Below are 27,939 nucleotides of genomic sequence, written 5' to 3' on the forward strand. Positions count from 1 at the left end.
TGAATATAGCGCATGACATGATATGGGACGGGACAAAACGGCATTTAATATGTAAAAATTAAATAAATAATACTAAAAACATTTGCAATTGAAAAGAGATGCTAAAATAAAATAATAATTGAAAAAATGATGTGGACAATATGTTAACTTAAGTTCAATATGCAACATATAGACAGGTGAATTGCTCTTAAAATTAATTAATTTTATATATATATATATATATATATATATATATATATATATATATATATATATATATATATATATATATATATATAAATTATTATTAAATATGTAACTTGAAAATTAAGTATGTGCAAACATTTGAATAATTATTACATATATAAGATTTCGAAACGAAGACAAATTAATCCTATTTGATTTAGGAATTGGAGAGTTTTTTTTTTCTTTGACGTTCACATACTGTATTAACATAGACATAATACTAAGATGTTGTATTGATTGCAGGCTTTGTTGTAGCCTGTTGGTAAGATGTATTTGTTCAAGTGTGTTTCTGAAGTCAATAATATGTGTGAATGTTTTTCCTCTAACAATGTGTTTTTTCTTGTTAGCTTGTGCTTTCTAAACACGCGCGCACACACACACACACACACACACACACACACACACACACACGCACGCACACACAGACATTAGCTGTCAAAAAGAATGGCTCTGCAGAATCGAACAAGGAGGTGTTGGCTTGATTTATCTGAGCAAGATCATGTCTGATATGCCTTCCTGATGAGACGGTTGGTGTCGATATGGCATTTTAGAGAAGAACAGGTATAGGCGTCTAAGAATTATAAGTTGTCTGTTACGGTAGTTTATTGGCTGTTGATGGAGACGTGGAGTTCGAGGTCTGTAAGTGCCTAAAGAATAAAGTGACCTCAAAAAGGTCATTCATAGCTTATTGTTAGCACATCAGGAGATTGCTTCATCTTCTGCTAGCTGATATTGTGCTGTTGAGTTGGATATGACTGAAATCTTATATCGCAGTATGAGCAATTTTACCACAGTATCCGTGCATGCAATGCTGTTCGAAGGTTTTTAGTCAATATTCTTTGAAAAGTATCATCAGGCCTAACATTTGTTCAAAAATGCATTCAAACAGAAATATTGTGTAGGATTTTTGCAATTTGAAAACTACTTTTATTTTCCGTTTACTTCTGCCACAGCGATGGCAAACTTTTATCGTTAGAGGATCCTTCAGAAATCATCACTAATATGCTGGTTTTGGTGCTTCTTATTATTAACCTTGAAAACGGTCGTGCCTCTAAATATTTCCGTGGAAGTTTTGTAACATTGTAAACATTGCTTTATTGGCGCTTTTAAACAATCGAATGCATCTTTTTTGAATAAAAGTGGACATTTCTAATGTACAAAGTGGACGTTACAAACACAAAAAGTACTGACTCCAAACATTTGAACAGTTAGTGTTTATATATGTATATAACACGGCTTCGTGGAATACTCAATTCTGATTGGTCAGTCGCCACATTTCAAGGTTTGTTATTCCCACGTAACAACCGCTCAAACTAATAATCCCGCTTTATGTACGTTATCCCTCACGTAAATGCTATTTTTGCATCGGAAATTCATCTAATTAGAACATTATTATCATCATTTGTGAATGCAAACAAAAAGATGCATTCATTATAAGTCAGTGCAAAAACGAAATCTTCATGTTATAAAACAGAAACCTAAAAAGCATCTTAAATGTGTGCCGTATAAATAGTTCGGGTCGTAGATAGTAAACTTTACTCACTCATTTTGACTATAAGGTGGTATATATTATTATGTTGTCATTCAGCCAGTGCTGCTCCGCTTTGAAGTGAAGCTAGTGTATTTCTGAACAAGAAAAAGTGAAGTGGGGGCAGTACAGAGCCTTGTGGCACACCTTTGTTGATGGCCGGAAGGTGGGAGGTGAACCTCATCTCCCTTGAAGAAAATGGAGCAGCTGACAGCACTCGGCTGGCTCAGTGCCCATATTTCTGCTTAAGAAGGTGGATGATATTGAAAACAGAAGTGAAGTCAAAGAACAGGATGCATGCTTAGGTGTTTAGTGTCTCCGGGTGATGTAATGCGTGTCGAAGACGCCGGGTCAATGGCAACCTCCATCAATATACATGAGTGGGTGGCTGTTTTCAGATGCGAACTCAACTTTGCGATTTCAAAGACGATCCTGAGGGTAAATGCGTTTCTTCTGCCAAGGGTTGTTCAATAGGAGACGTATGTACAGTTATAATATAAAATATTAACTTAATAAATAATTCAGAGCAGGCTTTTGAATGCCAAATAAATTGGTTAACAGTCATTCAGATTTCTCTTGGTTTGTTTTCCCGTGTATCGGGATGCATTTGTTTGCGTTTTGCCCGTGGTGTCTTTACGGTACGGTATATTTACTTTGACCGATATGTGTCGTGGAACTTGGTTTAACGCGCGAGATGCAACGTCTGTTCCGTCCGTGGTTGCTAAGAAGTTTTCCTCTGCTTTGTTTTTGAAGGTACGGGCTGTTTGAGAAACAGCTCACACTCCTTGAGGAGGCCGAAGGAGGCTTTGATCAGTTCACACGCAGCTATAAGAGTTACGGAGTACAACGGATGCCAGACAACAGCCTCGTCTTTAAGGAGTGGGCCCCAGCCGCCGAGGCTCTGTTCCTCGCTGGAGACTTCAGTACGTCTTTTCTCATTCTAAGGCCTTTTCCCTAAAGCCCTAGGCGCTTGCCATCTTCCCGTCGGGTAGCGCTGCAGTGATTTTTGTTAGATCTCGAATCCCATTAAAATTAGGCGTTAAGCAGAAATACGGTATTAAGTTGACTTCAGTCGAAGCTGAAGTTAAGAAGTTAAAGTTCGGCTAAATGCCTAATTGGCCTTTGCGTATTTAAATGTATTTAGTAAAATTTGCTAAATACAGGCGTATAAAAAAAGAAATGCATGTAAATAAAATGATAATATCTTGGAATATGTTTAAAACGCAGCACTCACTGTTATGTAATAGGTAAATGGTAAGGTAAAATAATTGATCTAGTACAAATATTTAATTTATTATACGTCGCTGCACATTAATAATGGTTATTATAATGGCTTTAAATAGAGCTATATTGTATTACTCATAAAATGCAACGCATTTTTATTTAGAAAGCAAGGTAAAGTCATTTTTAAATGTATAAAAATAACGTAATATGCAAGATATTAACTTATCATTTTAATGGCTCAAAATATTAAGCTTTATAGTACTATTCTTAAAATGCAAACGGTGATAAAGCAGAATATTTCAGATTTTGTATATTTGGTTACGTGACAGATATAGTGTATAAGTGTTATACATTTAATAATGATTATTTTAATGGCTTACAGTATTAATACAACACTTTTTTTTTTTTTGATTATTTTAATGGATTAAAGTATGTACTAAACTTAGGGTAAAATATTTGACTTATTAATTAATGTTATATTATATTTAGTTTGTTTTTGCAAATAGTGTAACGCTATATAGATGTAGTCAAAAACTTCTGAGCGTTGTTATTCATAATTCAGAAAGTTTTGTTATTGTACTGATATTTTGTTCTTCGCAGAATTCATAAATCATACAAGAGTTAGTCTGCTTATTCATCTATATCTTATGTCAATTTGTAGTTGACTGTTTGTTCTCTTTGACAGATCAGTTTTTCATCTTAAACCAGATGAAAGAACATTGTGTTCAGGTTAAGACAAAAAGAAGAATCCCTTCAAGGTTATCTGAATTGCCTACAAGACCAAATACAGTCAGTCAGTCAGTCAGTCAGTCAGTCACTAAGGACCTTTCTTTTGAAACCTTTTGTTTGTCAAGAATCTGGCATAATGATTTCTCACCCAAAAAAGTGCATGAATGCAGGATTTGAAAGCATTTGCTTGTCTTTTCTAGTCATTAAGCAGTACAAGGTTTTTTTTTTTTTAAGAAGTAATGAGCCAGACTTTACAGACTGCAGGCCAAATTCTGTAGTCTTTGATCACATGGCAGAACTTGCATTGCTTTTGAATAAACAAATGGTTGTTAGTAATTTTATCAGAGAGAATGCAAATTAGGCAACGGATAGATAAGCATCGCCGTTGCCGTTTCTCACGATTTAAACCCAGTCCTAATACTAATTATTAGAATTCTGCATACGGTTTGTGAAAGATGCGAATTATAAATCAAATCAAGCAGATTAGCAGTCTAAAATTATCTTGTTGGATTTGCAGTAAAATATTAAATATATTGGCAATATATAAAATGTAAAATACCAAAGTATCATACAATGTAAAAACCAGCGTAATAGTAAAAAATAGGACAAACAGGTTGTAATATGAAACACAAAGACAAAACACAATCAGGGCCACACATGATACTACAGTAATGCACAAAAGATTTATCACAAAGCACCTAATATACATTAAGCATAAAAAAATATTAAATATAATGAAATAATAATAATAAATAATAATCATAATAATCTGTACTTAACTGTTTAATGGTAAATTATGTGGTAAGTAATGTGTCTGTGTGTGTGTGTTTTTAATTCTAAGAAACAATCAGTGTTTTACTATGAAATTAAATGTAATGGTCTTTTAAACCATTTATAGTTTAATGGAACTTATAATTCAGTTTTTTTTCCTCCTCTCACTTTCTGGTAAAAAAATAAGAAATAAACAAATAATAAAAATATGATATAATTAAATAAATGTAGTGTGTATAAATAAATAAATAATATATATATATATATATATATATATATATATATATATATATATATATATATATATATATATATATATATATATATATACTGTTTTTTTTTCTTCATTTATTTTAAAGAGACAGTAGTACAAATGACAATTGTTTTCCAACTAGATGTGAAAATACAAAATACTATACTGCATTATCTTTATTTCATAAAAACGCAATGCATCAGACACCTAAAAGCAGACCTTTATGTAATTACAGATACAGCTAAAGTGGTCGCCTCAATCGTTCTCCTTTCATTCTATTAATATATTAATATATTTATCCACATTCTTTCCATCCATCCATCCATCCATCCATGCATTCTATATACTATATATTTTGTTTATTTTGTTTAACTTTATCATTTGTTTAGCTCTATCTCTATATATGTGTACACACACACACACACGCACACATTTTAGTCTAGGACCTGAAATGAATCAAGCCATAAATCTAAACAAGTTATGTTCCAAATTAGAGTTAATCTCGAAATGACCCAAGAGCACAATATATACTGTTCATTTAATTTGTACCTTAATTAGCGTGCTGTGTTTCAGTTATTAGAAATGTTTTCATCGTGAAACCTTCTAAACCCTTTTTTGGTTGCCAACATTTTGGCCATTATATCAAATGATGCTATTCACTGAAGACGGAATGAGTTGGAATCACTCGGCCCCAAGTCTGATGTCAGATTTCAGGACATTTCAGTGGTTACAACGATCATCATTATAAACAACCTCGCCTTTATGAATTTCCGTTGTACACAAAAGAAGATATTTTGAACGAGGCTGGCAACCAAACAGCTGATGGTAGCCATTGACTTCCATAATATGGGAAATTTACTATGGAAGTCAATGGCTACCGTCGGCTGTTTGGTTTCAGTGATTGTTTTCAGATTGGAGAATAAAATTTTATGGTTATGAACCACTAAACAATCAGGTGGTTTTACACATCCCTATTTCCCTTTCCGTAGCAACCACTCAGAACACCCTAGCAACCATGCAATAGCACATCACGCCATTTTTGCAAGTTTTACACAGACAATAAAAGAAAAAAAAAAAAATAAGCGTCTATGTAATATTATTCATCGAACAAATGAAGTTTTTTAATCGCAATTGCTTTCTTTTAATAGATGGCTGGAATAATTTTTCACATCCCTACGCTAAAAAAGACTTCGGGAAGTGGGAGCTGCACATACCCCCAAAAGAGGACAAGACACCTGCTGTCGCTCATAACTCCAAGCTGAAGGTGAGCAGACACATTAGCTGGTTTGTTTACTTCATTAGCCTGAATGAGGCGCTGAGGTATTATGAAGGCTTTATGCGCTGTCAAGATGGCTTTAATATTCAGCCGTTTTATGGATGGCGTGTCAATGTTAAAGATACAGCAACAGCTGTGACTTTCAAGCCATTCGATGCTCTTCAACAGCATATGTTTTTAATAACGCCGCTCCAATTTGGAGCTTCACACCCATGAGGTTTAAAACCCAGAGCTTTAATTTTAAATAAATTGAAGCGTGGTCCTGTGGGATCTGTTGGACTCTTCACTCAGTTCGAGATTGTACATTCAATTAAAATCAACAAGCTGAGTAGACTTTATTTACTTTAACGTACATTCTTGATATTATTGTGAACGATTCATCCATGCGTGATGTTCTCGCATCAAAAGGTAACGGCTTGCTCTGCTGCTTTCCCTCATCTAAAGGCCACACCGGCAACTTAATTGGGTCATTTTGGGTCGTTTGGTTGTAATAATGCATTGGCAAATATTGAAATTACAGCAACGTTTACCTTACGTCTAATAGAGAGAATTCACCCAGTAATAAAAACTGAATTTCTATCCCTCTGTTGAAAGTCTAGGTAATCAAATAAAATCTTTTAATCATGACATATAATCGCATCTCTTTTATTAAACTGCTGGATTCATGCGGATAAGATTTACAATGCATTTATAACCTTCTGGATTCCACATTTTGGTTCCCTGGACTTTCAGTGGTGGGTCAGAAACATCTCCAGAAAATCTTCTAGCTTACATTTATTGACATATATAGAAATGTCATACAGCATAACCATCAAGTGAAATGAACATATTGTACTAGCAACTTTACTAGCAACCTTAAATACATTTTACTGTAAATTATAATCATTTCCAAAAATGTTTTAAATGTAATTTCAAAGTTAAAATTTATTTATTGTTTATATTATTATTATTATTATTATTATTATTATTATTATTGTGTAATAGTTTTATTGAAAAAATCCTTAAGTTGCACCGCATGACATTTTGTGGTCTAACCTGTTTTTTTTTTTTTTTTTTTTTTGCCTTTTTGGTCATCTTTTTAAGAATGCAATTTATTTTATTTGAGTCTTTTCAGTTTTTTACTGCGTCTCTACAAATGAATTGTTCACCATAGATGTGCACGTACCATAGAAGTCATTGCACATATTTTTTCAAAGGGGTCATCGGATGACAAGTCGATACGATCCCTTAAGGTATTGATAAAATGTCTGTAACATACTTTGGTTAAAATTATTAGTGTAAAACAACACACTTTTTTACTTTGTCCAAAATATAGCATCGTGTCAAAACCTATTTGCTGACTGTAAGCTGAGAACCATTTCTAATGTATCTGCTTATGAAGCCGGTTCTGTATCTGTGTGTTTAGTCCAGCCTCTTTCTCTCCTGCTGTCCATTATGTGACCCGCTGGCAGGGCCTTGATTGATGGCAGGTAGATGTCACTCGCTGGGCTCAGGCTGCTTTTCTGCTTGCTTTGTTCCTGTTGTCTTCTTGGGTCAGGCTCTGAACGATAAGAAGCAGATGCAGACCCTGGCCCCGTCCCAGTTCAGGCCCTCAGACTGGACTCGGATGAGTTGAGTGTCAAATGGATTATGTTCCCGGTGAATAGTGGTCCGGCCAGACTTTAATTATGCAGGAAGTGGACTGTCCTATTCTTTCTGCTTCAAGCTGCAGCCTCGTATCATGGTGGATGTATCACAATGAGGTAGTACTTGTATAACTTAACGGGTGTAATATAAAATAAAATACATATAACAATGCTTATTATGCTGAATTGTAAGACCGTTAAGAATAGCAAGAAATTCAATTCAAATTCTCCAAACAAATTAAATGAATAACTTTCACTGCAAAAAAAAAAGAATATAATTGATTAAAAACGCAATGTAGTGACCAAATATGGAATATTTTTTTTTGCATTAAGCCCTAAATATGACAATATTAGTACAAAATGTTTGTTGATTTATTGATATTTTTCTCTCTAAAAATGTCATTCGTTTTTACATAATCATTAGATAAGAGCATTTCCATATATCGTTTGAAGTTTCAAAGTTAAAGCTTAACTAAACTATAGTTTAGTAACTGCGATTTATGGTTTTTTTTTTTTTTTTTTTATTTAATTTTATTTTGTAAAATGAAAGTATGTGGCACCCACTGTATAGGCTACATTTATTCAATCAAAATTATAAAGACATATTAATGAATTATTAAATTTTATAATAAATTTTTTATTTTATTTTTATTTTATACCTCTATGAATCATTTCAGTGGTGTTTAAGAATAACAATTACTATTATCTATGTTAATTACAGTTGAAACCTCCAAGATTTTATATACATTTATATATAAAATATGGAAATCATGGGGTTTTAAAAATATTAAGCAGCGCAACTGTAATTAACGTAGATAATAGTAAAAATGATTCCATTAATAATATACAATATATATAACGTGCATCCTTGCTCCAAAAAAAAATCGTAAAAATATGTAACCACATAATGCCCTTTTGAATAGTGGCGGAGAAAAGTGTCTGATCGGAACCGAAATATTTCCTTTCATTTAAATAATGCAAAACGTTTCCCTGCGAGGTCAGGAACATTCATCGCAAGTAAATGTTTCCGATAAACCACGACTGGACCCTAATACGACAGTACAGCAAAGTGACAGACATTAAATGAACTCGGCGAGAGTTTTGTCATCATCCATTTATCCTCCACCTCACCCTGCTTTCATTGACACCGTGCGTCTGCTATTTTCTGCTATTTTCTCTCCATCAGTCGGTCTGGCTCAGCATCCGTCCATTCTCGCACTCTTTTCCGGGTAATTATATAAACTGGCAGACCCGCGGTGTGGCGGTTTGGCGCTCCCGCATGTCCTCGGGTGAGAAGCCGCTAATGATCGAGCCCCACTGGGACGCTGCTCTGTAGGTCACCGGCAGGTGCCAATGGCTCTGTCATTACCTCTCGCTGGCAGCTTATAGAGAGGACCATCAAATGATCCATTTGCTTTTTGGCCCGGGAAAGAGAGAGAGAGAGAGAGAGATGGGGAGACTCGGGGATGGAGAGCTCCCGCGGGTGCATTCACACGGTGAGAGACGCTCCGTTATCGATCTGCTCTCCCGTACCGACAGTCGTGCGACTCGGAAGAGTGAGTTACACTGCAGCCGAGCGCCGCTCTCTTCTCGCTCTTGTTTGGAAAGCCGATGCCTTAGGCTAGTTTGCTTCGAGTGTGGTTGTCGGGTTTGAGCAAACTTTAGGGGAAGTGAATTATCATACCATTTGGCACGTTTGGATTAAAGCACACGGGAAGACGTGGCCTCATAAACTGCGTTCACGTTGTAATAGCCACACCGTGATAGGTACAGTAGCTATCACTGAGGCGGTACCTACTTAAAACGTCACAAGGTAACAGTATGGGCCCTTTAGGTACAAAGACGTTTTTTGTGAATAGGTATCATCTCAGTGACAGCTTTTGTACTTTTTTTTTTTTTTGTATGTAATGTATTGTGTTAATGTATAATGTTTTAGAAGAGCATAAGAAGATTGTTTTTCTCAGCAAAGCTGCATTTTTTTAATCTAAAGCACAATAAAAATAAATGTAATGCGAGATATTATTACAACTATTTTTTATTATTTACATTTTTTATTATTTCTTTCAAATTAAGAATTTTATCAAATGTTAGCAATTAATAAAATATTAAGATTTTGAAAAAAAAAAATTCAACATAACATAAAATATATTCATAACTCTATAGGAAAATTAAATAACCGAAACTAATGTTGTTTTTATATATTTGTTTTACTTTTAAAAACAATATGTTTGGTTTAATATTTAATAATGTAGAATAATAAAACTTTCATTTCTCAGGGACGTGCAGTGTTACCACAGTTACAGACGAATGAAATCATATCTGTTGTATTTTATTGAAATCTCAATAACAACTCTAAAAGTTGTTGTGATACTAAATTTAATTATTTTGCTCTGCGTGTGGAATAAAATAGTTTTTTGGGCCATATAGCGTTATCATAATTTGTTATGTTATGTAAAAATTTCAGTATAATATAATATTGTATTTGATAACTCCAAATTTTAGGGCTGGTAAAAAAAATAAAAATGATAATACAAAATGTAATTGTCTCTACAGGGTATATATAATATGCAAAATGGAATAAACATTTCTTAGGGCTAGTGTTATTGCACTTTTCGTTATGTCATGATATGCCGTGTTATATTATATTATATAATGTTAATTGTCATTTATAAGCCCTGTTCAGTTGTGGTGTCAGTAGATCCTGCGCTTCCTCCACAGCTTCGCTTCTAAACTTCCCCAGATCAATGAAATGACACACTCTGACATTAAATTCACACTCTGCTTTCGAATGCCCTTTAGAAAGGATAGCTTCTGTAGTCTAATCTGAGACACATGATGAGTTTTTTAATATCTGTGAGTGAATAGTTTTGCTCCAGCTATAAATAAGAATGCCGATAGTACACAAAGGATTAAATGACCCTTTCCGTTTCTGATCAATGCTTTTGTGCTGGCTAATAGCTTTATTTTAGACAGCTCTAGAAATCTTCTTCTCCACGAGGAAAACACAGTGTGGCATAATAAACTTATCCTCATGTGGTTACAAAAATTCTGCCATTATCTACTCACTCACATGTCACTTTTTAAAATTTATTTTATGTGTAACATAAAAAAAGTAATTTAGCAAAATGTCTAAGCTGCTTATTTTTTTACTTTAAAACATACATTTTCCCACATAATTTAAAGTGACATCTCACTCATTTATTTTATTTTATTTTATTTTATTTTATTTTATTTTATTTTATTTTAAATGTTTTATTTTATAATTTTTTATTTATTTATTTATTTATTTAATGTTTTTTTTTTTTTTTATTAAGTTTTCTTGCATTTAGGCAATTTATATTCTAACTAACATCTCAAAGTTGCAATGGTTTATTTTTAAATTGTTTCTACAAATATTTTGCACATTATCAATTCTGTGTGTGTTTTTTTTTACAATTGCAAATTTATATTTCACATTATGTAGCTTGATATTTTTATCTGGACATTGTTACAAATCTCTCAACTAGTGCACATTCTGTCATCACTTGTGCATATGAACCAAAATTTCAAATAAACAAGTTTATTTCTACAAATAAATACACATAAGTATGTTTGACACAATGTCTAGCCCGCTTATTTCTGTAGTTTAAAACATGCATTGACCACAGCTTGAAAAAACTAAATAAAAATAAAATAAATAATAATAACAATTTTAGGAGCTCGACAGCCCCAGTCCCCATTCACTTCCATTATATGGAAAAGAGCAGCCTAGACGTTCTTCTAGATGCCTCATTTTTTTTTTGTCTTCAGCCATGGAGGTCTGAACGGGAAAAAAAAAAATTCTAAGAAATAAAAAATGAAAGTGAGAAAATGGTGACTATTACCATTTTTGAGTGAGTTGTTGCTTTAAAACCTGGCCCAGACGCAAGTTCCCACGTAATCTTTCCTGGCCTCTCCGTCTATAGTTGTAATGTAGGGCATATTGGTAAAAACAGAAAGCGTTTGATCTATTATTCATCTTACTCTTTCAAGTTTGTATGTATATGCTTGTAAAGCGAGTAGTAAGCTAAAAAAAATAAGTAAACACAAATGTTTCCCAGAATCATTGCACATTGGGTGCCTGACTGGGTGATTGTAAATTGGTTATCACATTAGTACCCATGCGAAACTCGTGTACCATTCAGATGCCACAAATATTTTTTGGCTTCAAACCCAATGTTGTGAATGTATTTTTTCCTCCGAATAAAAACCGCTTTCACCTCCAGCGGTCAGACTGAACTCAAACGTCCTCTTTGCTTGTAGCGCGTGACCTTTCTGCATGAGATCGGTCCTTTATCCCTGCTCTCTGGCAGCTGTAAACACATTTTCTCTTACCTGCATTACCCAGCGCCCTTTGCTTGTGCCCACGTCCCGACCCTCTCTCTGTGCCCTTGCCGTTACATCCCTCATTTGTCTCTCTTCCCAGGTGGTTGTTCACACCAGAACGGGCGAGCGGCTATACCGAATCTCACCTTGGGCAAAGTATGTGACCAGGCATGAGAAGTCCGTCATCTATGATTGGGTACATTGGGACCCTGCTCAACCTTACATCGTAAGTGATTATTTCCCTCCAGCGCCGGTGTGCCGCAACCTTTGTTTTGTAGTGAACTATAACGGGTCCTCAATTATTTAAACCTTCTGTTTAAGTATAACTACGTGCATGTAATGAACTGGAATTTGGATGACAGTATGAACGTTTATTTCGGCCACTTATAATAATATAAAAAATAAAAAATGTAAATTTATGTTCAAATTTATTTTCAAAAGTTACAACCTTCTCTTTAATCAGAATTCTAAATTTTGTCTTGCAATTCTAACTTTGCTTTAATCTAAATTCTACATTTGCATCCCACATTTCTATTTTTTTTATTTTTCATCTTGCAATTCTGGCCCCTTTCTCAAAATTATACATTTCTGAATGTTTTTTTTCCCCCTGAATTTTGACTTGAAATTTAGATTTTATAGATTTTTATTTAAGAGTTTATGTCTGACAATTCTGACCTTTTTTTTTTTTTTTTTTATAAGTCTAATTTTACAACTTATTTATCTATTGCAATTTTGATAGATAAAAGAGTTTGTTTGGTCTTAAAATTCTGAATTTTTTCTTGTTCTTGTAATTTTACAACGTGCAATTCCGCTATTTTTCTCAGAATTCTGCTTAAAGTTAGAATTGTTGTGTGCAGGCTCAGAATGAGAAGATTTTTACATCTGAATTTTACTGTACATCTTGCGATTCAGAATTTTTTTATTGGTATTCTGAGTTTACATCATGCAGTTGAAAAGTTACAATCCCATATCCCAAAAAAAGGAAATAATTGTGAGATGAAAATACACAATAACCTTTATGTATATATATATATGTGTGTGTGTGTGTGTGTGTGTATATACATATATAATTCCATGGCAGAAATTTGAGCATGTGTGAATACTGTATATTTAAAGAAAACGGTTTCTGAAAACAGGAGGATGAAGAAAATGTCTTTATGAATACAACATGAACCGTTTCGTTGCTTTCTACTTAAGTAATTCTGCTGTAACGTCAAGTCAAGCCGGTGAACATCATCTCCTCAGACTATGAATTATATATGCCCGTTAATGTCCTCCAGTCATGATTCATGATTTGGTGAGATTCCCCAAATTAGCTACTGTCAGCTCTGTTCAGCGGCTCCATCTTATCTTCAGCTGTATTGGCATGTACTGCGATGTTAAATTGGGATGAAGAATTATTCCATAGATATTTCCCCCGCTCTTTCTGCCCCAGCACAAGCACCCTCGTCCACAGAAGCCCAGGAGCTTACGGATATACGAGTCCCATGTTGGAATTGCTTCTCCGGAGGGCAAAGTGGCATCCTACAGCAACTTCACACACAACGTGCTGCCTAGGATCAAAGATCTTGGTAAGGGGCCGCGTTATTAACACAAAATGTTGCTTTAATATCTAATTTATGCTTAAAAAGGCTTGTGACTTTATCTTCGTTATTTTTTTTTTTAAACTGACATATTTGTATTATTTGGCTTTATATCATTTATATGTCAAAGAAACAAATGACTCGATTTTTTGGTTTTATGTGCTCGTTTGCATTTGTTTTATGCTGCCTTTATTTATTTTTTGCTTCATCTTACGGTATTAATTGTCTCCGCCAGCAAGGTTTTATTCAAAAAAAATTACTTCCTCCGTACTTTCATTTTTTTTTTTTTATTTAATCTTTTGTAAGACCGTCTTTATTTCATTGCTTTATTTAGTTTCAGACTTTTTTTCAATTTGTTTGCCTTGCTTTTATGTCTATATTCTTTTTTTTTTTTTTTTTTTGCCTTTGACAGTTTAAACATTTCTTAAAAACAAATGACTTGAACCGCACGCGAGCGTGTCCCTTGACCGATTCGGCGTCGATACCGTTTCTCTGTGGCCTTTTGAAACGCAGCGTTTAAACAATCGTCTCTCTTTTATTGCGTTCGGCTTAGAATTTGCCACGAGTTTTAATACTCTTTCTTTCTCCGAATCATTGTTTTTGCTAAACCTTTCAAAATTAAAAGACATTTCAGACGGGCGAAGATAATTGCCACATAATGTTATGCTCTTAGAGACGCGTTCGTTTTTCTCTAACAAAAACACAATGGGCTTCATCGGTCTGCAGAGCGCTTTATTCTTTTTGATGCATTACAGAGAAATGCTGAAGTGCTGCGGTAGAGTATTACCATGTGTTTTGGAGATGCACCGTGGTATACCTTGCTGCTAAATGAATATTTTGATCAAAGTATTACCATCCAGTGCATCACTGTATGATGGTACCATTATTTTTAGACTGGAGAGAGAGGTTATGTTCTACCTGCCAACATTCCTCCTTCATCACAAAGTATCTGAGCTGCAGTGGTGCTTAACCTGACAGACCTGCCGCATTGATGACGAGCCACTGGCCTCGGTGCCAATGTTCCCGGGGAAGCTGCTCTCTCAACTAAGCCCCTTTCTGCAGGTCAACACCCTGTTTACAGGCTTTAGCTGCCATGTGGAGTGTTCATTAATGCCGTCGTGGATGAGGGCTGGAGAGAGGTGCGTTTGAGAGCGCCGATGTGTTTTGGAGATGCAGGGCGGGTGGGGTGTTTTCAAGTACTTACCAGGCACAGAAGATGAGGTTTAGAAGCCTGTGGGTCTGAGATTGGGGTGACGTGACGGTTCGAAAATTCTTTATTTCGTCCGTGGAACATAAAAGATGTCCGTTTTCGTACTCGAGGAGCGTAAAGCCTGTTGCACGCCGGGTCCGACGTTTTTGTCCGATATTTTCATCCGAAATCTTCGAAAGCAAACGCGGCGGTCACGTTTTCAAACTGCCTCCGAAACGTTCGTTCGATTGAATTTTCTGCATTTTCGCATCCGTAGCGTGCATTTTGAGGAGAAGGATGATGAATGCGGAAACAAAGACGGAAAAACGCACACGCATTTGGAGTCAGGAAACAAAATGGCAAAACGTATGCAATAAATGCGTCATAATGTGATTATATTCAGAGCCATGTAATAGCTTTATGTGATCAAGTGAGAACTACTGAGGATCTTCATTAGAGGATAAACGTTAGTGAATAATCACTTCTGTTTAGGACATTCTTCTACTATGACATCTTATTGCGAGGAAAAGAGCAACCAGCACATTATTTAACATTTCTCCTTTAGCGTGTCGCTCAGAAACAAAGTCATGCAGGTTTGGTAAATGTACCGTAATTTTACGTTTTGGGTGAATGATTCCTTTAATATCAACCATTATCTTTTGCTTTTTGAGTCCTGGACTCAGTTTTTTTGTTGACAGGAGTATTTGTCGAGATGCCTGCGGTGTAGGCACAGGGGTGATGTATTTTTTACAGCAGAAGTTCCAAACGTTTATCTCAGTCTGAGATTCAAAATCAGATGAAGTGCTTGTAAAATGAGTGTGCCTTTTAGTGTTTGAATTAAATTATCATTTTCTTCATTCCGTTATGAGTAGGTGGTGACCTCATTAAATCAAACTTTCACTTTAACTGTTAAACTGGAAATTGCTAAAAATTGAAATCAGGTTTCTATCTATCTATCTATCTATCTATCTATCTATCTATCTATCTATCTATCTATCTATCTATCTATCTGTCTGTCTGTCTGTCTGTCTGTCTGTCTGTCTGTCTGTCTGTCTGTCTGTCTGTCTGTCTGTATCTTCATTTTCGCATTTTATATGCATAGGCTTCCAACATTTATTTTGTGTTATTTTTTTTTGTGTATATCTATCCGTTTATTTAACTTTAGAGTATTAATTAGTAGACAATCAATCACGATAACATGGAATATACTGTTTTTGGACAATGTACACATACCTCGTATTGGGCCACAGAGGCCCCTGTGGGCCCCATCTATATGCGGGCACAGTAACTCTATAGAAATATCACGGAGGTGGGCTCTTTTAGCATCTTAGGAACATGGAAATCTTTGCAAACATTCAGACCCACTCCAACATTGTGCAAGTTACACAGGCCCAGACACCACTCAAGTTTTTGTCGAAAAAATATTCAAAAAATCATTTTTTTTCATTGCTCGTAGGCGAAACAGAAGCGTGTGTGCCCGCATGTTTAGATTGAAAATGACCGCCTTCCACATAAAGTCCTACTATGCCATTCGCAGTAACAAATATTATGATAGAATAATTCATGCATATGTCCGTGCGCTAAATCAGTATGTTGTTGCATTGTGCCTGTCGCTCCCTCGAGTTCTCATTGTTTTGTGGTAACCGGTTGCATTTCCCTAGACGATTGTGGTTCTGGCATCTAAAAGGCACTGAAAAGTCTCTCTCTCTCTCGCTCTCGCTCTCTCTCACACTCTCTGTCTCTCTCTCTCTCTCTCTCTCTCTCTCTCTCTCTCTCTCTCTCTCTCTCTCTCTCTCTCTCTCTCTCTCTCTCTCTCTCACTCACTCTCTCTCTATCTCTCTCTCTCTCTCTCTCTCTCTCTCTCTCTCCCTCTCTCTCTCTCTCTCTCTCTCTCTCTCTCTCTCTCTCTCTCTCTCTCTCTCTCTCTGTCTCTCTCTGTCTCTCTCTGTCTCTCTCTCTCTCTCTCTCTCTCTCTCTCTCTCTCTCTCTCTCTCTCTCTCTCTGTCTCTCTCTCTCTCTCTCTCTCTCTCTCTCTCTCTCTCTCTCTCTCTCTCTCTCTCTCTCTCTCTCTCTCTCTCTCTCTCTCTCTCTCTCTCTCTCTCTCTCTCTCTCTCTCTCTCTCTCTCTCTCTCTCTCTCTCTCTCTCTCTCTCTCTCTCTCTCTCTCTCTCTCTCTCTCTCTCTCTCTCTCTCTCTCTCTCTCTCTCTCTCTCTCTCTCTCTCTCTCTCTCTCTCTCTGTCTCTCTGTCTCTCTCTCTCTCTTTCTCTCTCTCTGTCTATGTGTGTGCGCGTGTGTTTGCTCATGCATCGTCAGTGAGACGAGCCCCTGGCGCTGTCACACCTCATCAAAAATCCCCAAACTTTCTCTGAAGCAGGGCGAGGAAGATAGCTAGATAGCTAGATAAATAAATAAACCAATCTGCTCGGGGAAAAAAAAGCGATGCGAGACAAGCCTGGATCTCCCTCTTGAGTTCTTGCCGTACAGATTCAAAGCCGTGTCAGTGTAGCTACAGCCTGCGTTGGGAGCCGAAATGCCGGTTTTGTGGCTGATCCGGACAGATAAGACTCGAGTATGACCCGAAGAGTCGTTGAGACGGGGCGTCCCGGTGGACACTTTGTGTTCAAGTGAATGACCAGCTTCTATAGCGGTCACTTACTGGTCAGAGCGTTGAACTGGGGAACTTTGACGGCCGTATTCATTGTCCTGCGGTTGCTTGGGTTCAACCTGAGCATGTTTTCTGCGGCCTTGACGGTTTATTATTTTTGGTTGACTGTTGTATGATATCGTCTCATTAATGAAAACAGCTGTTTTGAAATTATGTGAAGCAGTGGTTCTCTGAGTGGGCATTTGCTACACGCTGCCGGAACAGCAGAATTTGTACTTTTTTGCTCCCACATGTTTGTTTTGCAGGGAAACAATATAGCTAAAAGTCACAGCTAAAAGTTAAGTAAAAAAAAAAAAAAAAAAAGTTTTGGCATACTAAAACATTACATTTGAAAGCTTCTGTAAAAGTGTAGTTTGTCCAAAAAATATAAAGTTTTTTTATATTATTATATATACTGTAACATTTTACAGTATTATAATTAATTTTTAATATAATAATAATAATAATAATAATAATAATAATACTAATAATAAACACTGTTGTTTACAGTATAGTACAATTAGTTACTGTATTTGTTTATTTGTTTTAGAAGCAATATGGCACCTTTTGTATAACAAACACACACAAAACAAACAAACAAACCAAACCGTATAAGTCACTGGGTTCAACCTTTTCGTTTTTTATGGAGAAGACCTACATGAACATTCTTGAAAATATCTTGTGTTCCAGTAAAGAAAGAAAGCCATATGGGTTTGGAAAAGCATGAGGATGAGCAAATGACAGAATCCTGATTTTTGGCTAATACGCACTGTTGTGTTTACTATCATACACACAGGTTATAACTGTATTCAGCTGATGGCGATCATGGAGCATGCCTACTACGCCAGCTTCGGTTACCAGGTCACCAGTTTCTTCGCAGCATCAAGGTAAATCAAAAAATTGACAATATTTCATTATTTTCATTTTTTTGTTTGTTTCTGACTATTTTGTGTGTGTGTGTGTGTATTTGGTTAAAATAATGTTACATTGTCATTCAGTGTAGCACAATATTTATATAAACACCATGCTTATTTTGACTTCTTTTAACTGTACGTTTTATGTTGTATGTTATATGTTATATTTTATGTAATATGTTATATGTTATGATGTTTTATGTTATGATGTTATATGCTATGTTATACTGTGTTACTAACCATCAAGTAACCAACAAGTGACTGATCTGGAAGTTAATAAAAAAACAACAACAAAACAATGACCATGAAAATCAACCCTAGGGTGCACTTGTTGACCCTCAATGAAAAAACGCTGTCCAGAGGTCCACAACATGGCACAGTTCACTCATTTTTATCTTCTTAATGTTCAAAATGGGGTAAACTTAGCACCCCGCTAGGCGCACACACACCATGAGACTCTGTCCCACATCTGTGGCCCCAAATCACATAGAGGCTCCTCTGACGGGGCCGATAATCTCCCTGTAAACACATTTGCAGTTAATCCTGTGGAGAGGTAGAGACCTCAGATAAAGGAAGACAGGCAGGAATTCTTTATTTATGTGCTTTATTCCGTCGCTCGCCCTTACCGGCTAGCGCTGAAGACAGCCTATAGCGCCAGTATAATGTATACAGAGTAATTTCACCCATGATTGATCTCCCTGAGCCGTTTAAAAAGTGCAAGGTCTGGATGCCGGGAAGGGGGCGGAGGCCGAGGGAAAGGGTGTTGTTGTCACCCTGCATCACGTTTGCCGGGGGAAAGTGATATGATGATAGCTGGAGGACAGATGAAGCTTCTTGGAGCAATTACACGGAGGAGATACGTGAGGAAGCGCTGATGGAAACACGCCTCTCGCGCCCCTTTGTTCCGCAAGGAGCCGTACGTCACCCCCAATGGAGGCTTTGACCTCTGCTCAGCCGCCATGACGGTGTAAACGATCTGAGATTGATTTTTATTTACTGCCATATTTGTTTGTTTTTACACGGCAATTGGGCGGCACGGTTGATGTATTTGCACATGTGTCGTTCTGCCGGCGCTGCTAAACACAGCTGTTGGGTGGAGGGGATTTTTCTGAGATAAACACACGCACGCGTACGTGGCAGATCTGGGATGGTATCCAGAAGGTTGTAGGTTTGAATCCCAAAAGGCTGATCCATGAAGTATTGGCACTTAAGTGGGACTATAACTGCTTTGTTTGTTTTGAGTGGATGAGCTTGTCAACTTTTGGATTAGTTATAAGGTAAAATAAAATTTGTGTGTCTGTATGTGTACATATAGAAAAAAAACACAATGCAAAAATGTTTAAATATATGTATTTTCATTAAATGCAGTCCTTAACAGCAAAAGAATGTTCCGCAAACGCCTTCCCTCTAATGTAACTTAAAGGAAAACTTTATTTTTTTGTAAATAGGTTCCAGGAAATATGCTCCCCCAAACTTAATAAGTTGAGTTTTACAGTTTTGGAATCCATTCAGCCGTTGTCCGGATTTGGCAATACCATTTTTAGCATAGCTTAGCATAGATCATTGAATCCAATTAGACCAGTAGCATCGCTTTTCAAAAATGACCATAGAGTTTCAGTATTTTTCCTATTTGAAACTTGACTCTTGACCTGTGTACTGAGACTGGCGGAAATTGAAAAGTGTCGATTTTCTAGGCTGATATGACTAGGTGTCAATGGTCGTCTTTTGGACAAGTGTCAAGTCAGCAGTCTTCCCCATGACTGTGTAGCCTACAGACCATTTGAAGGCCTTTGCAGGTGTACTGCAATACTGAGTTTTCATTAGTTTTCAGTTATAATCATCAAAATTAAACATTTGAAATATATCAGTCTGTGTGTAATGAATAAATGCAATATACAAGTTTCACTTTTTGAATCTATTTAGTGAAATAAATCAACTTTTTGATGTTTTTTTTAGTTATATGACCAGCACCTGTACTCTCATTCGATCGTAATAATCACGGAAGTTTGCTGTTGTACCAGCGCCTGAAAACAGCGCCCTCTTGCTTGCGCAGCGTGTCTAATTTTTATTCGTCATCTACCAATGTTCATTTATGATACATCATTTAGTATCGCATCTGCATTATTAGCATTCGCAGTATTACACTTACGCATACTGCATTTGTGCTTAAAACCTTTTTAGTCTTTGATCCACCACCCCCCAAAAAAAAAACATAAAAAAGGATATTTAATTAGACGATGCTTATGTTATGTAATGTTATGTTCAGACCAAGTTTCTAAATATTAATATTTTAAATGATTGAAAAAACGCGTCTCTTTAAGTTTTCGGAGCTATGAAAAGATTAGTTTATTTATTCTCTCTCCCTCCATTTATAGATAGACATTAGCGATTTGTGTAGGAGCGATGGAAATTAGATGGAATTGAAGATATATTGGAATTGGGTTTAGTTGCCCAAAGCGCTATTGCAGCCCAAAAGACAATGGCCCCCCAAATATAGAGGCTTATTTCATTATCTTTTCATGGTTAATCTTTATCTATGTTCAGATCAAATGGCTTCTTGAGTTGTTTGTGTATTTGTCCTGCGCTGTTAGTAACGTGAGCAAAACATTGTTAATCACAGTCAGTCGATTAGAGCCGTAACTCTAAAGCCGACTCCGGCAAATGTTTCCCTTTCACGTTTTCTTCAGCGGACGTTCTGTGTTCTGAAATCAGTGCATCTTGTGTTTTGCGATAAACTCAGAAGGATATCTCTATACTTTTGAAAGAATCGGCCTCAAACTCACCAGCGCGTCTTGCGATAAACTCAGAAAGATATCTCTATACTTTTTTGAAAGGATTGGTCTTAACAGTCAGACCGCTGCTCGTTTCTAGCTTAACCCAAGACGAAGAGCGCGCAGCTTGACAGACAACCTCTGCCCAGACTGCTCTGATATCTGCCTTCATCTGTTCTTCTCTCCAGTCGTTACGGCACCCCAGAGGAACTCAAGGAGCTGATTGACGTGGCTCACTCTCTGGGTATCATCGTCCTGCTCGACGTGGTGCACAGCCACGCATCCAAGAACACAGAGGACGGGCTGAACCGCTTTGACGGCTCTGACTCCTGTTTCTTCCACAGCGGGCCCCGTGGAGAACACAGCCTCTGGGACAGCAGACTCTTCAACTACTCTGGGTGAGACTCAAGTTTGTTTTTCACATTTCAAACACTTCGCGCTTCACGTGAGTTACACGGCTCTCTCATCATACGACGCCTTTTGTAACACGGCGTTGTGCAACGCAACACAAGCGCTCTTTTAAAATCTAGGCTGCGTTCCAAAACCTGGTGAGCTGCCTACGGAAGCAGCGTAGACACATGCTTTCGACTGGAAGGCTGTTTTGCTAATTATGCTGCCTTCGAAGATACCTTGTTTTTTTTTGTTTTTTTTTGCCAAATTGTTCTCAAGGGCTGAAAACCTCCCTTAGAAACTACAGTTGAAATTTAGCTTTTAACTCATACTTAATAAGAAACATTAAAGCGTTTATGGTAAAGTTAAGGTCATAAGTTCTAAAGCATACTTTAGAAGCTAGCTTAGCAAAAAAGTAAAATAAAATGGTTGAAAAGTCGGTGGACAGTGGTTAGATGCATTTTAACTGTCATTGTTTTTTTAATTATTATTATTTTATTTTTTTGTATGTGGGTACTTGATGTATCCTATTGAAAAAAAACTTTAATATTTATTAAAGCTATTTATAAACCTAAGAATAAGGATACATTTTGTCATGTGTACATTTATTTATTTATTTATTTATTTATTTATTTTTCACATCATAGGACCAGGTCCAACTACCCAAGTACATTTATAATACTTTATTTAGTATAACCTTTGCATGAAATTACAAAAACAAAACAAAAACAGTATTTAGTATTTATAAACTGCCATTATCAATTTCTCAATTTTCTTTTCCTTTCTATTGGTTATTTGAGCAAATAGGAACGCAAAAGATATATTTGACGTGCTTTCCTATTCACAGTTTACCCAAACGTGATGACTTCAGCAACCTGAAAATGCGAAAAAAATATTCATACAGGAGAAATGTATTATAAATATTTGATAGTTCTTTGAAAAATTAATAGTGTTTGAATGGTGACAAGCTTGAAGAACAAAATAGCAATAGCAGTTGATGGACAATGCAGAATACTATCTTATCATCTGCTGTCTGCAAATGTCTGACAGACTTCTTTTGGATTTCAGTTTTACTTGCATTCTAAATCACAAACTCATCTTAAAGACATCTATTATGTCCTCTAAAAGAAAACGGCCTATAGATGTATTGCAGACGAGCAAACACCCTAAAAGAAGTCTTCCGGATGTAAATGCAGACGTCTCTGAGATGTGCGTGTGACGTTATATGTTCAGCGTTCATATCATAAGTGTTACCGCAGCACTTATAAAAAAGTACATTTTTGGCCTTTGTTTGCTTTGTATTTTCACGTTTACTAGAATAGCGCAGGTAGCTTATCTTAGCAACATGCTAACACCAAACCATCGCTAACAAAAAGCTCCAGAATTGAGCTATTTAGTTATTTTAAGAAAGGTTCTTTTAAAGATTCTTCTCATTCCTTCTCCAGATTAAGTTGACTGTTTGAGTTTTCTTCTGTAGTTCACACAAAACGCTGTTTGTAATCATCTCATTTGAAATGGAGGCTAAAAACACATGCAGTAGGTTTTTCAGGCCTTCTGTTGGGTCGCTCTCTCTATATTCGCGATTCTTTTTTTTTCTCCTCTCAGCGACACAGGTAGCCAAGTTTTTTTTTTTTTTTTTAAATCTCCTTTTTTTTTCCAGTGGTTGAAGTAATTTCTATTGTGCGAAACCCTGAATAAGTTTTTAATTGTCAGCCTCTGTACACATCGAGGCAGACTCATTTTGCCATTCAGTGCATCTTAATGTTTCCTTTAGCATGCCTCGAATGCCACTTTTAAAAAGCTTTTGAAATCTTTGTTCGTTCCGTCGAAGCGCTATAGAATTACATTAAATCAACAGCGCTAGCTATTTTGAGTATTTTGCATATCCTTAATGTTCCTTTGCTCTAATTTCGAGCACTCAAGTTTACTGTTCTGGAACTGTTCGAGTTTCTAAGTGTGTGTGTGTGTGTGTGTGTGTGTTCTTGAGTTGTGCTCACAGGTCATATCTCCGTAATTAATAATGTGGCATGGAATTATGCTTCCATAATTAGTTCACCTCATCAGCACTTTTGTTTGCCCATAATCAAGCATTAACATGTCCTTATCTCACGCAACGGAATATTCATGTACAATTTTTTAAAGCTTTTAAAGATGCTTTCTGCGTATGAATAATCATTGCAGGATTTGCCTATTTAGACTCATTCATCTCTGAAAACAAAGAGACAATGCAAAGCGCTAAGAGGCTTAGAAAAGCAGAACCCACGGTACGCCGAGTCGGAGGAACAGTTCTGTCGTTATTTACTCACCCTCATAACCCCCCAGACTTTCTTCCATCGAACGCAAAAGCGCAACTTTCCGCCGCTTAAAATGCTTCGGGACGGCATAAGAGCAAATAGCTGATGACTTTGCGTTTTAAGGGTGAGCTGTCTCTTTAAATTCCTGGAACGTGTCATCGTCACAGTAAGGCAGGGAGTTGGAACATATATTTGACCTGGTCGGCGTTTCATCATTATAGCTAAAAATGCACTGCGTTTCTGTAGCCATTAGGTTTTCATCACAACCGTATGCCAGCTAATATGTTAATTTGCCTTTCTCCCCACTCTCGAACCCATACTGAGCGAGTCTTTAAATTGGAACACCTACTGTACTCTATTTGCCTCTGGCTGTATTCCCATCGCACCGTCTTGGGCTGACAGCAATTACTTCAATGTTGTATATGAAACCTTTCTGCCAAAGCACAGTGTGAATTCTCCATCAATATGTCCTTCCTCATTGTTCACTCCCTTTGTCTCCGAAGCCTCGCATGTTAAATATGCTATCTGAAATTCAATTAATCACTTTCGAAATGCAATAATTGCCACACCGTTCTATTCGAAGTGATGTGCTCAGAATAAGAAATATTGGCCGTTTACAAACTTATCAGATATTTTCCTTGTTTTCTTGTTTGTGGAATATTTAGAATCGTTGCGACTCATTAATGATGACAATAAATAATTCCTCTTTCCAAGTAATTTAAATGTCTTGCATTATCTTCTGAAGTATATTAGACAGCAAGTATAGTGTAGCATAAGTATAGATTAGAAAGGAAGCAACCGTTTTTTTTTTTTTTTTTGCAGTGTAACTAGTTACATGTAACAGAGTTTTTTTTTTTATTAAAGTGTAACTAAATCAGCTACTAAAATGTTAGCATTTAAAAATGGGGTTACATAGGTTTAAGCAATTTAGTAGCAACCTTAGGAGTAGCAACATCTATTTAAGTTAATGCATATATATTTATTGCTAAATATGACTTTTTAATGTTTTTTCCAAGGCACTGGCGTTTCTTGTAGCTATGCAAAGCTATCATGCATCTATGATTTTCAAAACCGTATTCTAGCTATTAAACTATTTCTTTTTAAGGTTTTAAATCGGTATTGACCCTCACAGATCTTAAAGTAAAAAAGAGGAGCTGAAATCTGATTTTGTGGTCGTTGTAAATTATAATCATTTTATCTTAATTTTATATTAAGTGATGAAGGATTTAAAAAAACGTCTGGTTAACCTTGTCTGCTTTTTAAATGTTTGAAAATAACAATTGATTCTAATGATTAACGATTCGTTAGAAATTTAGAAAAGTAGTAAAAAGTAATCATATGTAAATTGCTCAAAGAAATAGTTGCACTGCTTATTAGTGGGGAAACCTGCGATCTAACCCATTACATTTCCAAAGTAACCTTACCAACTTAAAAATAAATAGATTTACTTGTTGTGATTCCTTGCAGTTCTTATTTATTAAAAAAAATCATATAGTTTTAAGCATACCTGCAGATGCCGATATAAGGAGGCATGGTTATTTTGAATATATATATATATATATATATATATATATATATATATATATATATGTGTGTATGTATATATATGTATATATATGTATATGTGTATGTGTATATATATATATATATATATATATATATGTGTATGTGTGTATGTGTGTGTGTGTGTGTGTGTGTGTGTGTGTGTGTGTGTGTGTGTGTGTGTGTGTGTGTGTGTGTGTAATTAGATCACAGAGCCGGAAATATGTTTTTGGAATTTTCACTTCACTCTGAATTATTCAGGTCTTTATGTGCCAAACATTTGATTCATATTAGGAGTGATTTTCTTTTTGATACACAAATATCACATTCTTTTTAAGGTTTTATGGGGCACTCATATTTATTTCCATATGTGCACAGAATTGTCATCTAGATCACTTAGCCATGAAATTTTCACTTATTCATCAAAGCAAAAGATTTTGCGAAGGTGAAATGGATCTCAAGAGATGCACTTGACATCTGGCTGAGTGGAAAGTGCATCTTGGATTTGTTTCTGACAGGTTTCATTAAGAGCATGTTTTCTTCCTGATGGAAAAGAACTTCAGCGTTTTTTGTTCTCAAAAGAACAACTTTACAAATTAGAGCAAACTGTGGGAGTGTTTCCAAAAAAAAAGAAAAAAGAAACTTTGATTTGCTGTCTGAACAGCTGACACATAACTTTTTTTTTTTTTTTTTTTTTAAACTCACAATTTTGACATCAAGCGTGTGTGTATTATGTGTGAATACTGTTTACAGTTGACAAAGTGTATAATTGGAAGACAAAGCCTCCATTTAAGGAGCTGATTAAAAAAAATAAATAAATAAATATCAATAAAAAAACTTGTCTTTTGAAGCCAAAAAAGCAAAAAAGCTGAATGTGTTTGCTCATTAATAACTAAAAGAAAGTTAGTGTGAAACTATTGCGTTTCTGAATTGTTTCAGCTTTGTGTTTTTAGTATTGCGAATATGTCAAAAGTTATGCAAAGAGGCCGATAGCGTAGGACCAGGGCAGTTAAAAAACATACTGGGCAGGAAAAAGGGCTTCAGCTGCAATAAAACAGTCCATTTAATTCAAAGCTTCATTTATTTTCAATTAAATTTCTCATCGCCCTGTCTGGATTTTATTGTGGGGACATTTTTGCTAGTGTTCTGCGTAAAATATAATAAAAAAAAAATCAATTAGATATATTAAGCTTAGAAAAACAAAGTAATCACAATTTAATAGTGTTGAAGTCTTATAATAAAAATAAAATGTTTATGCAGCCTATAAGTCTTTATTTAATGCCCGTGGCAATTGTATAGTCATTTATCACAATCTGCTCCGATGATCAATCAGCAACAGCTGGGAGCTTGTTTTGGCATCAACACAGAAATTCAAAGAGAGGCTGTTAAGCACATGAAGTTAATTCCTGAGAAAGTAATGAGATTATCCTTTTATTTCACAGCTCAGAAACGTGAAAATCCCTGATCAAGTACACATGCATTTGAACCGAAACGAACAAAGCCCATGTATGATAGTCTACATCTAACAGTGTGTGTTCTAATGTTAGCTGAACACGTCTCAAACATGCCCCATGAGAGCCACGATAATGAAAGACTGAGCGAATCAAAATGAGAACCCCTAACCGCAAAACATCATGTGTGTAAATGAACCGAAGAGCAACAATTCACGAAAATGGGTCTTAAATTTGCAGTAGCTCAAAGTGCCCTAGTGTGTCAAAGTATCAGAGACGTGTTTACAATCCTTTCGCTTTCAACAGTTCGGCCATCCACTGAGCCACACACACACACACGCACAATGAATGCGGCTTCACGGATGCCGCCCGACTCTCTGTTCTCCAAATCATTACTGTCATCGCAGTGGTAAGCCCAACAAAAGCGTAAGCCATTTTAGCCGCTAGCTGGCTCTGACCCTAATGGCCCTCACGGTAAACCCGAACCTATTGATTGGTGCTCTCGCGGCGCGTGATAATTAAGTTTCTCTTCTTCTACTTCTTCCATGGCTGTAAGCTCATCTCATCACACATTAAGAGACAGACCGGCCGCCTCCGTGGAGTCTATCAATGCCTTTTTGAACCCACATTTAATAAGCGCATGCCAAAAGCTGCTGCCGCCAATACATTATCCAGCGTTAGTGTCAGACGGCGCAGAGATTCGGTAATAAGAGCCAAGCTGCAGTTTCATTACTTATTGAGCTTGTGCCGTTTTCAGAGGGACTCATTAGATGGGCCGCAGACATATGCCACAACCAGCAGCCATCTGAAGAGTCATTTGTAAAAGCCCGAAGGAACGCCCCGGTGTCATCGCCGGTTCATTTGTCTGTTTTTCTTCTTGCAGTTTGTTTGGAATGCGTCTCGGTGTCGGGCTCTCTATTAATTTCTGCTTTTGAGAAGATGAATCGCGGAAGAGCCGTTCCTGGTTTCGACTGCGATGGCACAGCATTGTTTAATCAAGCAACTTTGAAACAGGCATTGGCGAATGTCGCAGCAGATGCGCCATTGACATCGGTGGAAATTGCATGTGGTGTTTCTTGAAATGAGGGACTTTTTTTAGTAGAATCAAACCTGCATTGTTGTCCCCTTATTCTACTTGACATGGGTATGAAGGACTTTGTTGGCGCTTTCGGGAACTTTCGAGAAC

The 27,939-nt window shown here is 36.3% G+C and overlaps 1 protein-coding gene across 2 annotated transcripts in view; it reads left to right on the forward strand.

Annotated features, from left to right (window-relative positions):
- The window catches only part of gbe1b (glucan (1,4-alpha-), branching enzyme 1b), a 118,454-nt gene that overhangs the window by 15,353 nt on the left and 75,162 nt on the right, over positions 1 to 27,939 (forward strand). For both annotated transcript variants that reach the window (XM_043258907.1, XM_043258909.1), the window contains exons 2-7: positions 2,507 to 2,676; positions 5,879 to 5,994; positions 12,076 to 12,201; positions 13,411 to 13,546; positions 18,188 to 18,278; positions 21,265 to 21,474. In XM_043258907.1, the coding sequence (XP_043114842.1) occupies positions 2,507 to 2,676; positions 5,879 to 5,994; positions 12,076 to 12,201; positions 13,411 to 13,546; positions 18,188 to 18,278; positions 21,265 to 21,474 (849 nt within the window). The remainder of the gene's footprint in view (positions 1 to 2,506; positions 2,677 to 5,878; positions 5,995 to 12,075; positions 12,202 to 13,410; positions 13,547 to 18,187; positions 18,279 to 21,264; positions 21,475 to 27,939) is intronic.

The sequence above is a fragment of the Puntigrus tetrazona genome, chromosome 15, assembly GCF_018831695.1.
Source record: "Puntigrus tetrazona isolate hp1 chromosome 15, ASM1883169v1, whole genome shotgun sequence".
NCBI lineage: Eukaryota > Metazoa > Chordata > Actinopteri > Cypriniformes > Cyprinidae > Puntigrus > Puntigrus tetrazona.